This window comes from Heptranchias perlo, chromosome 3 (assembly GCF_035084215.1).
Source record: "Heptranchias perlo isolate sHepPer1 chromosome 3, sHepPer1.hap1, whole genome shotgun sequence".
In the NCBI taxonomy this organism is placed as follows: domain Eukaryota; kingdom Metazoa; phylum Chordata; class Chondrichthyes; order Hexanchiformes; family Hexanchidae; genus Heptranchias; species Heptranchias perlo.
Genome location: NC_090327.1, coordinates 73031026 through 73046417, shown reverse-complemented (window position 1 = coordinate 73046417; position 15392 = coordinate 73031026). Strand labels below are relative to the sequence as shown.

At 41.1% G+C, this 15392-nt stretch overlaps 2 protein-coding genes across 6 annotated transcripts in view; one reads left to right on the top strand and one right to left on the bottom strand.

The window, feature by feature from the left end:
• Positions 1-1897: 1897 nt before the first annotated feature.
• On the top strand, positions 1898-2389 carry LOC137306561 (corticoliberin). Its single transcript, XM_067975843.1, has one exon. The coding sequence runs from the start codon at positions 1898-1900 to the stop codon at positions 2387-2389; it is 492 nt and encodes a 163-aa protein (XP_067831944.1).
• A 61-nt stretch (positions 2390-2450) lies between these two features.
• The window catches only part of trim55a (tripartite motif containing 55a), a 50407-nt gene continuing 37465 nt past the window's right edge, over positions 2451-15392 (bottom strand). For 2 of the 5 annotated variants that reach the window (XM_067980204.1, XM_067980211.1), the window contains exons 9-10: positions 10104-10394; positions 2451-3462 (exon numbers count right to left, since the gene is read on the bottom strand). In XM_067980204.1, the coding sequence (XP_067836305.1) occupies positions 3343-3462; positions 10104-10394 (411 nt within the window). In that variant the 3' untranslated portion in view covers positions 2451-3342. The remainder of the gene's footprint in view (positions 3463-10103; positions 10395-15392) is intronic. The other 3 variants (XM_067980218.1, XM_067980225.1, XM_067980219.1) reach the window with 3 other exon arrangements.

The window sequence follows — 15392 nt, the reverse complement described above, 5'->3', positions numbered from 1 at the left end:
ACAAAACCTTCAGCTGCAGCCTAACTCCCCTGGTCGTGTGATTGTCTCGATGCAAATATTTTCTTAAAACGCGTGAAATATGGAACCAAGTGGCTTCGGGATCAATCGAAAGGAAGGAAATAACGACGCGCGCCTTCAAAATGAATTTTCGTCAAGGATGTGTGGCTGGGGTTTATGTTTCAGCACTTCGGATAGCTCTTATCCTCAATTTCAATTCCAATCCCAATCATACCTCGGTCCCAAACAACTCCAATCCCACACCCATCTCAAAGTAATACAACCCCAATAATCCGCCAGCTCTCAACACAGTAAAACTCCAGTCCTATTTCCGATCAAACTTCAATTCCAGTACAACCCTATTTCGCCATTGGTTCCAATTTCAATAATTCCCGGTCCCAGTGATCACCCTTAATCCCTTAATAAAACCTCAAAACCCTTTTAAATGTGAGACATTCTAGACAGCACACTTCACGTTGGCTTTAACGCTGCTCACTGTCAGCATGATACCCATGAATTGCCAGTGCTGCCACTTTCAGAGACTGCATTGAAAAAAAAAACAGGAAGAAGCTGGGTCAACCTGTCTTACGAGAGACTGGGGCCGCTCGTTACAAAGGAGCGGCGTCCGGCTTCACAGCCACCGATTTTTCGGGAGCTTGGCGCCACCGTTGCCTGCTGTTGCAGTGCGATTCCTGTGTGTGTGTGTGTGTGAGTGGGGGTGGGGGGATAGGAGTCGATGGCCTCCTCCTCCTCACTTTTCATTCATGAGTGCGCCGGACGCCACTCCAATGCTTTGCGTCACCAACCAGGCTGCAGACGTGACTCCCAAAGCTCAGAAGGAAGTATAAAAGTGCAGCAGCCAGTTCGTACCCCAAATAACTTCCCATCACTTTGCAATCTCATCTGGAGGGAGCAAGGCTGCAGGACTACCCAGATCCATCAGATCTCGTTCAGGTATATATTTCTTATTCACTCACTTTTTCTTTCCACAGTTGTAACTGTTTTTTTAAAGAAAAGTAATTTGAAATTGGTATCTGCTCCCCGTATTGAATCTTACTCTGTTTTAATGTTACAGGACTGGGTCGATTACCTCAGATGTCGGTATTAGAGAATAACTAAAAAGCACGCGTTATGTGAAGAGATAACTTGAATGACATTCTATGTTAGAAACACGCAGCAGGTCAAACTGCCAAGTGTTTGCAGCATTTTCTGTTTTTATTTCAGATTTCCAGCATCCTGAGTATTTTATTATTATTCTATAAATTAGATTCGTTTTGTGTCACCAAGATTGAACACGCCCTGTTTAGTTTCTTACAACTTACATTGGATTACAAAGAAGGTTGTGTTTTTGAATATGAAATGAAATATATTTTTACAGTTCTAGATGCAACTGATTCAGATAAATTATGAAAAAACTAAGCTTTAGATGTAAAGTCAGACGAAGCCTTGGTCATGCAGTATGTGTGGTATGCAGCATGCCCTGCTCATCTTATCTTTAAGTTTGTATACATATAACATCAGACGGAAATAAGTCGTTGCAGTGACCATTAATCCTTTTTAATTTGATAGCAATGATTTCATTTACTGATGTGATAGTCAAAAGTAAAATGCCAAGAGCAGACAGAGATTGAGAAGTCAAGCGTCACTCCTATTTTGGAATGTTTTAACGCCGGACGGTGAAAACTCAAGTAGTTAATGTAATTTATTTGACCTCTGGCTTACCGTTCCATTGCCTGCGTCAAGTGATTTTTGTGTCCCTTCCATGATCGGTTGTTAAATAACTACTCGAACAAAATGTTATGGTATGCATTCTTCTTAATAGTTACATAAATTATATAGTTAGCAAGAATTTAGTGCAATTTTAATATGGTTTTGTCTTTCAGATTCCCAGCTCTCTGCCATGAAGATCCTCATGTTGCTTTGCACTTGTATCCTTCTGGTTGCGTTTCTACCCAGCGATGACTGTAGAGCCTTTCAGAGCTCCGCAGCAACTAAAAACGGTCCGGATCCGCAATTCCAACAGTCAGTTTTACCGCTTTGGATTCGCATTGGAGATGAATACCTTATGCATCTGGGTAAAACCTACAAGGATCCTTCTCCCGTTGCTCCAAACCCGCGAGAAATGGCCTTTTCCGACGGAGCTCTCTCAATGCAACTGGTCCAGCTCAAGCGCCTTCTACAAGACAAAGTTGGAGACTTGGGCGAAGTTGACAGCAGATACCAGGATGAAGTGGATGAGATGATAGAACGAGGAAAAAGGCTGGACGACCCTCCCATTTCTCTGGATCTAACATTTCATCTTCTAAGAGAAGTTCTAGAGATGGCTAGAGCTGAGCAACTAGCTCAACAAGCACACAGCAACAGGAAAATAATGGAGCTAATCGGAAAATAGATAGCAGTCGCCAAAGATCTGACATCTATCACACACAAAAAAACACACCATAGCGCTGCTCTGACATTACCCGTTTATTTTTATAGCGTTAAACTATAAAGCTGTACATTTCATCCAAGTTAACACTGTATTTGGCGATCGATTTACATTGTAGAATTCTAGATAATAAACACATCGGTGCCCAATCATTTTTCTTGTGTAAGAGAATGTCTAATATTTATATTTTTAATAAAAGCTGCAAAGTGACGCTCGCGTTATGCTTTATTGTGGGGGCAGTATCGTTAACCAATACTGTTCATTTTCTAAAATGTCAGAAGAAATAAACATCGCGTGTTGTCGAGTGACCGTTTCGTAAATTCTTGCGCTGAAGTTTTGTATTTTAGTTGTGTGGGAGAAGCAACGTGGGGTTTTTTATCAATGAAATGAGAACGCAAGATCCACTCAAGCCGCCTACTGGTCACAAGAAGACGCCGCAGTGCGTTCATTTGAAATATCAAAGCACACAGAACACTTTTTATTGAAAATACAAACCGTCACTCGCATGTTATACTTTTTTTGTTATAAGCAATTTCCCCGCTCACATCGCCGCCTCACTAATGGCGGGATCCGAGTTAAGGGTTAACATTAAAAGAGTTAAAAGAGTTAACATTTGCGGTCGTCACAGTTCACTGGAAATGATCCGAAACTTTATCAGAAATTCCCATCAGTCCATCAAAATGTTTAATCGTTTGCAGCTCCTTCATCTCTGAACTACGCCGTCTGTAATGAAATTAACCCAGGCAGTTTCAGTAAGGAGACAGGGTGAAATAAACAATCCTCAAATCTACAAAGATCAACAGTTTCAAAAGTTCAGTACAAGTCCAGAGGTCAGATTATTTTTTACAATTATTGCTATTATTTTGGAAGGGCTAAGATGCTTCTCTTTGACTTTATTGGGTGTATTTTTGACTTTTCTATTTAGTCAGTGAGTTTAACCAGGAGAAGGAGAACACGTGGCGAGCTGCCTCACCGCTCTTTGCTTCACCGCCGCTTTGATCTTCAGTTTGGACTGGAGCAGAATTTTCAGAACCAGTCTGGAGGGAAGAAGAAAATACAAAGACGCTTAGTTACTTTCAGACGTGACACTAAAAGCTCCCCCGGAGGCGGGACTGTTTCCTTCAACAACTGCCAAGCATTGCAATTCATATAATAACTCTTCCCAGCGTCTCTCCCACCGCCTCACTCACATTCCCTTTCAATCGGACAGACCAGTACAGGCTCATTCAACGCGAAACACAGTCTATACCGACAACTGTGGATAACGTGCAAACCAGTATATGAGCAAGGCACATTAGATACGGGGGATGTTTTGTATATGTTTGATTCACACGTATATCCATGTACCTGCCCTTGAGAAAAGAATGCCCCCCTCGCAATCTCAGAGCTAACCCAGATCTTGTGTGTTAACAACGTTTTTGTGTCATAAAGTAGACTATCCAAATATCCCTCTCCTTAAGATTAAACGTTCCGGGGCGAACTTAACATTACTCACTACAAAAATCCTGCAGTTAATCCCTACCACGATTTTCTTAGAAAAAAATATAGAATTAAAACGTACTTTTTTTTCGAATTCTACTTCCAATTCTGTACCGTTTTGCACATCTTTCAAAGATGTCAGCGCCTTCCCTGTAATCTGTAGACACCTCGACAAGTAACAGAGTTGAGTTTCAGAACCGCTACAGCCCATTCCTCTGTGGTACGTTCCCACTTCGCAAGAACTCCTGTGTTTGTTCCTGTTCTCCCCTCTTCCTCCAACTAACTTACTCCAGTCAACATTGACGGCATCTTTGAAAACTGGAATCCAGGATTCTGCATATTACCTGAGGTTTATCACCGGGTGCTCTACTTTCCAAAGGGCCAATACTTTAGCAATTATAGATTGGGAATTTATATCATTCGTATTCAGATATAGGCTTAAAATGGAGAGACTTTCTCACCTTTTTTAATGGACACACGTTATCTTACGGTGAAGTCGCACTGTGCGAGATTAGTATACTGCTCCTATGGAATTCCTTTGCCCATTATTTTCACAAAATATTAACTCATTCAAAATACCGATCAGGAAGACTTCATGTGAACACGTCAAGGTATTCCTATGCGATTATAACGCCACACAATTTCACCCATCTACGTTTTGTAACTTCACCAGCAACGCTTTGGTACTCCCTTTGTGGCTCCGGGTTTTTCCAGCGAGTAGCTGAGCGCACAGACCAGGGGGATTAATATTCAATCCGACCTTTGTGCTGCCTTAGTTGATCTCAGCCAGCAGAGGAAAAAGTGTGGTATGGACAATTGACCTCAGAGCCCTTGGGTTAGGAAAAGAGGTATTGATTCATCATTTGAGATAAAAATTAGTCCGCATTTAGAAATACATGGGTTAATCAAGGATATCCAGGCAGTTAAAGGGAAGTGGTGTTTGACAACTTTAATAGAGCTTTTTAAGAAGTCATTGATTGTATAGATAATGGGGATGTAGTAGATGAATTTTCAGATGGCATTCAATAAGGTATCTCATAAGAGGCATGTTAGAAAAATTCAGGAGTATAGCACAAGATGAAATGTAATAGCATGGATAGAACATTGTCAAATGGGCAGAAAACAAAGAGTTAGGGCAAATGGGTGTTGCTCACTCCAACTAGAGAAGGGTTGGAAGAGTTGCACTCCAGGTGTCAATGTTGGGTTCACTTTTGTTCTTGGTACATATAGATGATTGGGATTTGGGCACAGGGAACACAATCTCAAAATTAGCTAAGCACAGAAAAGGAGGTTTGGCAAACAGTGAGGACTGTAAAAGACTCCAGGAAGACATAGACATGTGAGTGGAATTGGCAGACAGGTGGTAGATGCAAGTTAATGTGGATAAGTGTGAGGTAATACATTGTGGGAGAAAAAACACAGAAATGGAAGTATATATTTAATAGAAAGACACTAAAGGATGTGGATGAACAGAGAGACGGAGGGAGTTATTATCTGATAGTGTGAGTGCAGGTGTATAAGGCAATAAAAAAGGCCAATAGAAATTTGGGTTTTATAAATAAGGGCGTAGAGTACAAGAGTAAATAAGTAATGATGAATTTATGGAAAGCATTGGTTAGTTCACAAATAGAGTATTGTGTGCAGTTATGGGTGTCCCATTACAGAAAAGACATGAAAGCCATAGAGAGCACATTTCATAGATTCACCAGGATGACACCAAGGATAGGAAAACCATATTTAGGAGCAGAGACTTGAGATACTGGGACTATTTCCATTGCAGCAGCGATAGCTAAGAGCATATTTAATAAAGGTTTTAAAAATTATGAAGACTTTTGATAGTGAGGTGCTAGAGTACCCCTAACCCCCATGGAATCATGCTCCCAAAGAAATCACCATCTTCAGGAGAGGAGAGGAGGGAAGAAAACCATCAGGAAAAAAAGGAGAAAAATTGAACAAAGAAAAATGAAACAATTGGAAAATCTTTGTTGGTGTCAAAGACTGAATGCTGAACCACTGGAAGCGAAGAATAATAACAGGTATCTTCTACTCCATGTGTGCTTCTCAGATAATCCAATGCAGGATGCTGGGTAAAATAAGATACAAACTAGATTATGTTCTGCTTATTGGAGCTGCCTCTGCAGCTGGGAGTTTACAGTTCTGATGTAACAAAATATCTAAACTTTAGATATTGAAGTGTTTTCAAGGTGTAATGAAAGAAGTTACTTCACGGCTGGAATTTAGTTGCCCTTTGACTGATCTGTTCGCAATTCTCAGCTCTTGTGATCATGTTTTCTCTTACTGATAGTGCATTTTCTTAAACATTTTTTTCTGAGTCATCTCCCCAGCTTTGTGCCATTATGTTAACTGGCGCCTCCTACCGCTTTTACTCTAGCATATCCCCGTGATTCAGACTTGGAAATGGACATCTGTCTGCGGAAAAATCAATTTTTGCTATCAATTTGTGATTATTTGTTAGCACAGTGTCTTGTGCCTCCGATTTTTGGCAGTAATAAGAAGAAGCACTGCAGAGATACATCATTGGCTCAGGCAGTTGAACCGTCCACAGTGGATTCAAAAGCACAAAGCTCAGAATAGGGAATGGAGCTCCTGATAATACTTAATGAAGATGCATCGATATTTGCAGTTCAAGATGTTGACCAGGATATGGTGGTGTTCATTGGGATGAAAAATCAAACTTGTCATGAGGTCACATAATATTATACATCCATGTTAAAGACACTGTTATTGAGCTATTATTCAATTTAGAATCAAACTGTGAATTATACTTCAGTGACACAAACATGCTATAATCAGGCAATTTACACAATCTTGCTATAATTAACATTGCCTCTGTCAAAGTATATCTCAGACAAGCATTGTTATATAATTGTGCAGCAGAGGTGGATAATTGACTAATATTTTGGCATTCTCCACTAACATGCTAGGTTGCCATGCTAGGTTGCCATTTGATTGCTTTACTGTGAATTTCTCATACATTTTGTCACACTTGGTCAGGATCAAAGTGAAATTTTCAACATCAACATACTTATGGCTCCTTTAAATCCCTTGTGTTAGAGAATTTACAAAGAACAAGTCAATGTTTGTCAACATACATTGATAGAAAACTTTTGTCATATAAAACAAGAGGAAAATGCACACAATCTTCAAATTTCAGAATATCAAACATTTCAATGTCTAAATGGGGTCCAGCAACTTCTTGTAATTATCCTGAAAGATTTATTAGAATTATTCAGGTAAAGTTGTATTTGACAAAAAAGATGAAGCACAGTAGCTCTTTAAGCAAACAACCAATCTCTAAAACACTTAACTTATTATCTCAGTACATCCAAAATACCAAAGTCCTAAAGGCTTTATGGATCAGGAAAAGAGTTTTTTTATTGATAGTATACTCTACTGAAAGTAGCAACTAGAGGTGTAAAGTCAGCATCTAACCCACTGTACAACTCTATCCCCCAAATAAAACTTTTCAGGTAAATTACCCACAGGATGGAAGACAATATGATGGTGCAGCATGTTGGAACACTAACCCGCTACCCACAGAGAGGTGAGTTTATATCAATGATCCCCACATACTTGGTCTGTGAGGAAGTGTCAAGTTGAAGGACAGGCACTTCCCCACAGAAAGTGAAGAACAATCTGAGGGTGCATTAACATGAGAACTGCAGTGCAGTTACAAAACAGTTTCACTTTGCAATGACACTACAGTTGTAGTGTAAATGCAGCCTGCAACGAGAATCAGAACTCAAGCTAACATGAGAAAAGCACAGCGAGACTTCCTGGAGGAGTGAATCTCACTTAATTTTGCATCGGTGTCAGGTCGGACCGTACCACACTGCAGCGGTTTAGCATTGGCGTGAAGATGAAAACGTGTCACATCTGCGCTAAATTTGTGATATAAATGCACCCAGGAAGACTTATTCGTAGGCTGCTCTCGTACATCTTTTATGAGTATGTTTAGAGCATCACAGGAAAAGGCCTGGGAGGAACTTGCCCATTTACCCACCTAACCACCTCAGCTGCAGGCATGCAGAGATAAAGGGCAGATAGGAAGAAAATAGAAGAAGTCTTACCCTAAAATAATAGAAAAAGAGTTACCTGTAGAAAGTTTTTCAAGCATGAAGAGAAAGAATAAAAGCTTGCTGTTAACCTTCACCCTATCGTGCTTTCAGCGTGTTTTCTTGGAAACCAGTTTTTAGTATGATTTATAAACATTATTTTTTTGAAAAGTTCTATATTTATCAAAATTAATGGACAAATTTGTGACTCATACTCATGTGAGAAAAGTTTCTAATTCATGTGAATCTCATGAGTAACACTGATTATAAAATGAAGCATTTTTTCAAAAAGAAAACACTTTTTCATCCAGAAAAGATCTTTAGGACTTTATTCCACCACTCACTCATTAATTTTTGGGATTGCTTTATGTACCACAGAAAAGTAGTTTCTCACTCTCACAAATGCAAATTGGAATGATGGTTTATTATCAGGGTTTAAGCTTCAGCAACAGAATCTTTTAGACTCAGTTAATTTATGGGGAAATTAAATTAGTTAAACCTCAGCAGTTAAATTATTCATTAGCATGCCATCTGCAAAATTTCCAAGTCCCTCAGTAATGGTTTGGCAAATATAGAAAGAAAAGTATTTAGCAAGAAATTAAAAAGCAGCAATTGTCAGCGAATGACAACTTAAACCCTGAATCTTTGCAATTAAACAAGTATCATAATATTATGTACTGCAGCTGTTCAACAGCCAGGCAGCTTTAGCAATGGAGAAGTAGATTTCAAATCCAGACAGTCATAAATTAATTCTCATCTCCTCTCATTATCTTATGATTTCAAGGTTGGGAAGAAAAAACTGCTAGCATCAATCAGACCCTGTGACACAGAGTTTCTGTTAGTTAATCGTAACGCAACATTGAAAGCAACAATAGAAAAGGGGACAGCCTGGACAGTCCCATTCTCATAGCTGGAGGAAGTGTGACTTAGGTCGCTAACAGTGGAGGAACTTTTTTTTACTCCAAGCTTCATAAATGTCTTTTTGATGTAGTAATATTAAAATATACTGGTTATAGTTCTTTAAGCAGGAGGAGAGTACGAGAAACTACTTTTTGCCTTTAAGATACCATATTTAAAAATATTCCTCCTACCCAGTAAAGAAAAAATCATGTACTGAATCTGATTCCAAAGGTGGCGAAGTACGATCATCAAAACCAAAACTGAAATGAAGAGCGCTAGACCCTGTGAGAAAATAAGACACACTGGGTCTGCACTTTTGTTCATAACTTATCCTTTAAAGACTTTAGTTAATGCGCAACTGTGCAGAGTGGTGAGAAGGCAATTACATTAAATAATGCAAACACTGTTATACTTAGTGAAGCATATTGTGCAAGTAAATGAAGATAGCACGTAGTAGACTGCAGTTGTTTTTTTGAAGGTAGAATAGCTTTTGTCTTTACTGATCTGTTTAGGTTGATATCTTTCACAGTGTTATCAAGGGAAGAGTAACAGGGAGATTTCCCCCCAAATTTCCTCCTCCTCCCTTACTGAAGATAGTGATTCGTGAAGCTTAATGGGCACCCTCATCCCTCCACTTCCTTGCCCAAGTGTTCTCGCTCCCAATGTGAGCCTAGACAGCAAAACCTACATTTTCTGACCAGCATTATTTTAACATCAACTCAGTTACTCCTGCGCAATGATGATCAGAAAACCTAGGCTTAATTGTCAGCAGCTTATTTAACCATGGGGGCCATCACAGCCCAACCTGATCTTTCCCTCACCTGACAAACATCTGTGTGCACTTTTCAACTGGAGCCACTAGGTAGTCATCAGGAACAGGAACACCAGTCGACTTTTGCCCTCCCCAATCCTGCAGCCTTAAAAGGACATCAGCTAATTTAGCACAAACCAAGGGTTGAATTTGTGGTCTTCTTGATTTGTATGGCTGAGTACCACACCATGTGATGCGGTTATCCTCAGGAAACACATCGGAGAGTTTTCTATCTGCCTTACCAATAAATTCCTAATTGGCAACAAGCAAAAAAATGCAGTCTTCTGTCACCATGCACAAAACTCATTTAGATGAATGATTGAGCATGACAGTGAGGTGCATGATACTATGGTCAAGCTGCTCTACAAGTAAGCGTAGAATTTTTTGTGCAAACATTTAAATCTTCACTGACCTGCGATAGAGCTGTGGCTGAACTAGCTTCATTAACATCCACTTCCAATGCAGCTGGACTGTGTTCGGCTGCGGGTTTCTTTACATCTTTCTCAACGGACTCTGTTGACCCGATCTGACTGTTACTACCGCCTGAACTGTTGCTCATTAGGTTCAAATTGGGGCTGACCTTGTCCAATGTATGAGCTTTGTGACAAGCTGGGTAAAACAAAGGATCTGTAGTTGTTGCTGTTGATAGCAACTGAGTTTCAGACTCCAGAGCATCATGAGCCTCACTTAGCTCTACCATGGCCTTTATAAGGATAAACAGAATAAAACAGAGAATAGACAGTATCCATTTATCTGTGTGTAATAATGAAATGCAACTTAGAATTAAATTCTAATTTGTAATAAATGGTTTATTTACTATCTTTAGTTATTTTAAGGGGAATATTAGTGGTAAGTACTTACACATTGTTGAGTCCAAGTACCCTATTTTTAAAATACTTTTACTAAGAAGGCCCCTTTAGAGCGTGCTTGCATCTTATGTTTACCCACCAATCATGAGTTGTCTTTTTTCCCTCATTTTCAACTGTGCATCAACCAAAGCAGCAAATTCTCAAAAAATGGCTGTGATTTACAAAATGACATCAATGATAAGAAGGGAACATAGTATCATTGTAGGTACAGCACAGGAGGAGGTCATTCGGCCCATTGTGCCTGTGTCGGCTCTTTGAAAGAGCTATCCATTTTGTCCCATTCCCCAGCTCTTTCCCCACAGCCTGTAAATAGTTTCCCTTCAAGTATTTATAAAATTCCCTTTTGAAAGTTACTATTGAATCTGCTTCCACCACTCTTTCAGGCAGTGCATTCCAGATCATTACAACACGCTGCGTAAAAAAAATTTCCTCATGTTGCCCCTGGCTCTTTAACCGATCACCTTAAATCTGTGTCCTCTGGTAACCGAACCTTCTGCGACTGGAAACAGTTTCTCCTTATTTACTCTGTCAAAACTGTTCATGATTTTGAACACCTCTATCAAATCTCCCCTTAATCTTCCCTGTTCTAAGGAGAACAACTCCAGCTTCTCCAGTCTCTCCACATAACTGAAGTCCCTCATCCATGGTACCATTCTGGTAAATCTCTTCTGCACCCTATCTAAGGCCTTGACATCCTCCCTAAAGTGTAGTGCCCAGAATTGAATACAATACTCCAGCTGAGGCCTAACCAGTGTTTTATAAAGGTTTAGCTTAGCTTTCTTGCTTTGCACTCTATGCCTCTATTAATAAAGTCAAGGATCCCGTATGCTTTTTTAACAGCCTTCTCAACTTGTCCTACCACCTTCAAAGATTTGTGTACATACGCCCCCAGCTCTCTCTGTTCCTGCACCCCCTTTAAAATTCTACCATTTAGTTTATATTGCCTCTCCTCATTCTTCCGACCAAAATGCATCATTTCACACTTATCTGCGTTAAATTTCATCTGCCATTTCACCAGTCTGTTTATGTCCTCTTGAAGTCTGTTACTATCCTCCACATTTCTGAGTTTCTTGTCATCTGCAAACTTTGAAATTACACCCACTATACCCAAGTCCAGGTCATTAATATATATCAAAAAAGCAGTGGTCCTAATACTGACCCCCAGGGAATACCACTCTATACTTCCCTCCAGTCTGAAAAGCAACTGTTCACCACTACTCTCTGCTTTCTGTCCCTCAGCCAATTTTGTATCCACACTGCCACTGTCCCTTTAATCCCACGGGCTTTAATTTTGCTAACACATAATGTGCCTAGATCACAACTATACCACTGTGTAATTGCTGAAATGGAATTCATACATAATCCCATGAAGGAACGGCAATATATTTCCAAATCAGGATGGTGTGTGACTTGGAGGGGAACGTGCAGGTGGTGTTGTTCCCATGCACCTGCTGCCCTTATCCTTCTAGGTGGTAGAGGTCGTGGGTTTGGGAGGTGCTAGATTAACAATCTAATTGTTAAAAAATGGTATCTGGGACACAATTAATTGATTACCATTCATTTACTTGTAGCTAAGCTAAAGCTCTCCCTTAAGGAAATATATATTTAAAAGAATTAGGAATAAAATGTCTATCTTGTTATTTTATTATTTTTTTTTGTAATCCTATGGTCAGTTCTTGTTAATGGTAATAAAACACTGGCATAACTTTGGCAGAACAAATTCAAACAAAAGGAATATGGTGTGGAATCATTCATTTCTTCACCAGTTTTCTGACATTAGATGCTTAGAGATTACTGCTGCTGCCCAGGTTGTTAACTTTACCCTTAACAGCTGTAGATTATTTCCACAAGTTTCCCCCCTTCTCTCCCGAACACTGGAGGTGATTTCATGGGCATTGGCAGTCAATGGTGTAATAGCAATTTTAGAAGTGGATATACTGTACACTTTGGGCATTTGGGATGTGCTTCCCTAGATAATTTTCATTTTTGACACTTCATTTTGATGTAAGATTTAGTGGTAATTTGAAAAGAGGGTATATTGTAAAGTGCTATAAATTGTACAAAACAAAGTATCAAAAATGATTTTTTTTCAGGGGGTGAAGCTTGTTCCAGACTCTGTTTGCTGCACAATATATCAGATACCATCTAGATGGGTCTCAGGGCATCCTTCCCCAGAAAGTATCAATTCTGACCCTTTATTTGGTGCATTTTACAGTAAAATATATGAAAAGTAGAAATACTGCATAATGCACCAAATGCTGCACTGGTTATTGGCCAGAGGGAAAAAGTGTTTCCGAAGAAGTGAACTGAACCAAAAGCTGTTAAGAGGTTGCAGAGCTGACTCTTGAGTGCAAAATCACCAACCGAATAGAAGCTGCTGCATGTAGGTGGGAGGAGGGACAAACTCCTCCCAATTTCAAAGTCAGCAGTCCGAAGGATATACACGACAACGTAGAAAACTAAGCAAAGCTAATCAGCAATGATCGGTAGTGGATTTGAAGGGCTCGGGCAACTTTTATGAAACTATTCATAAAAAGTTTGTTTCTCAGCTGTTTTTCATAATTCTTTTTTTGTTTTTCTCAATGCTGACAACAACTTTGTGTCATTTGCTGTGGAGTTCCTATTTTTGCCCCCCTCAACCCTACAGAGCCCATTAGGAATACCCTTTTATCTTGCTGCTTTGGAGGAAAAGGAGCAGCGAAAGGAGGCTATGCTGGCCAGGCTCCACAAGAGGTGTATGGCATTCACCTGCTAGTACCCCCACTCCAGAATATAAAGACCAACACATTCTTATCACTAGCTGACCCAGGAAAAGTGCTGTGGAGGAACCACTTTACAAAGGAAGCCATCAATGTCTTATGCCATAGTTGCAACTCGGCCAAAGTGTTGGCACCGCACTCCCAGCAGCTGTGAAGGTCACAACCACCCTGAACATTTATGCTACAGGTTATTCCAGGCTGGCAGAGGGGACATCAGTAATTTTAGCCAATCGGATGTGCACAAGACGCACAAAGCAGGTGACAGATGCCTTGTTTGCTAGTTCATTACCTTCCCATAGACAACCAGAGACAGTATGACTGGGCACTACAATTTTAGAGTGGCAGGATTCCCCAAAGTCCCAGGAGTCATAGATTGCCACCACATGGCCATTTGTGCTCTCTTGATCAAACCTATCACCTACGTCGACAAGAAAAGATTGCACACTCTCAACATCTAGTTCATTTGTGATTAGCAGCAGCAAATCATAAAAGTGAATGTTCACTCTTCTGGCAGCTAATACAATGATTTCATTTTAAGGCCACTCATAGTGCCCAATCTCCTTGATCCAGAAAGGCAAATGTTTGGGTGGGTCCTGGAAGATCCTGGTTACCCTCTGCCATTACAAAAATACCATCATTTATAGACACTTCTCTGTGCACATCAATCACATGGCACCCCTTCATGCCACCTCATCAAAGCCACTTTGAAAACTTGCCAAAATCTGCATTTATATCAATTTTAGTGCAACCTTAACTTTAACCAAAACCCATACCTTTTCTCCTTAGTGCAAGTGATGTATGACCTTTAAACTTAGCCTAGTGCTTCGGCTGGTTGCTACCTGAGTGGCAGGTATGCGTGAGGTGGCTGGCTGTTGAATTGCTCTAGGAGCTTCTTGGGATGGGATTGTTGACCTTGTCACATGGAAACAAAGTACCGTGATGGACCTGCTGCAGGCTGCATCTCTTATGTTGCTCCAAGGGCAAATGGCAGCTGCCCTCTGACTTTCCCTTTTTCAACAAAAATATGACCTTAGATTATATTGGGTAAAAATTCCACTCCCCTGTGCAAGTGACACATGAGACTCGATTTTCGAGTGAAGTAGCAGGTGCGTTGGGGGCGGGGGGCTCTGCAAATCGCAGAAATCCCAAGTGGGTTCGGAGCCCGGCTCCAACCTGCAGACTTCCGGGTTCCCCATTGACGCGTCCGGGTGCGCGCGCGCCTCCCGAATGCGGAAGTCCCATAGTTGTTGAGGTAGTTTAAATACTTGAACTACTTAATTGTCTTCACATTTTGGCAGGGGTGCGATTTTGAAGCATCCTCCGCGTGTTTCCCGTGCTGTGGGCAACAGACATGTTTCAACCAGCAGCCAGTGGGAGGTGCAAATGCTTATTTGGCAGATGGGGAGAAAATGTCATTTATTGCAGCAGGGCACTCTATCACTTCAGACAAAGTTTTGTCTGCAAGACCTTTGTGTTTTCATTCAAAATTCTTACTTTGCAGTCAAAATTCTGCTGTTCAAACATATTTAACTACCTTGCGGACCACCTCAAACTCACACCGTCAGGATGGGGGAGCGCCATGGCTGCATTCACCACTTCATCCGAGGACGAGCAACATCACCAGCCTCGCCAGGCACGGCGTCCACCTCTGCCACGTGGAGTTCCAAAACACAGTGCTGCGCCACAGGCACCTGCACAAGAGCACAGAGGACAACAACAGAGAGAGCCACGTCGCAGGAGGCACTACCCTCGCCACAGAGTCTACAAACCGAGGCTCAGCTTTCTGGACCTCTCTGAGGAGCAGTGCATACGGAGGCTCAGATTCAGTCGCCAGGTAGTCGCAGACATCTGCAGCCTCCTTCATGCCGAGCTGCTCCTGGCTGGGTCGAGCAGCATCTCCTTACCCGTCACTGTCAAAGTCACCACTGCCCTCAACTTCTTCGCCTCCGGATTGTTCCAGGGTGGCCACCGGGGACATCGCCGGGATCTCTCAGTCGTCTGCGCACAAGTGCATTAGGCAGATCACCAACGGCTTGTTTCGCAAGGCCTCGCAGTAGGTCAGCTTCCCCATGG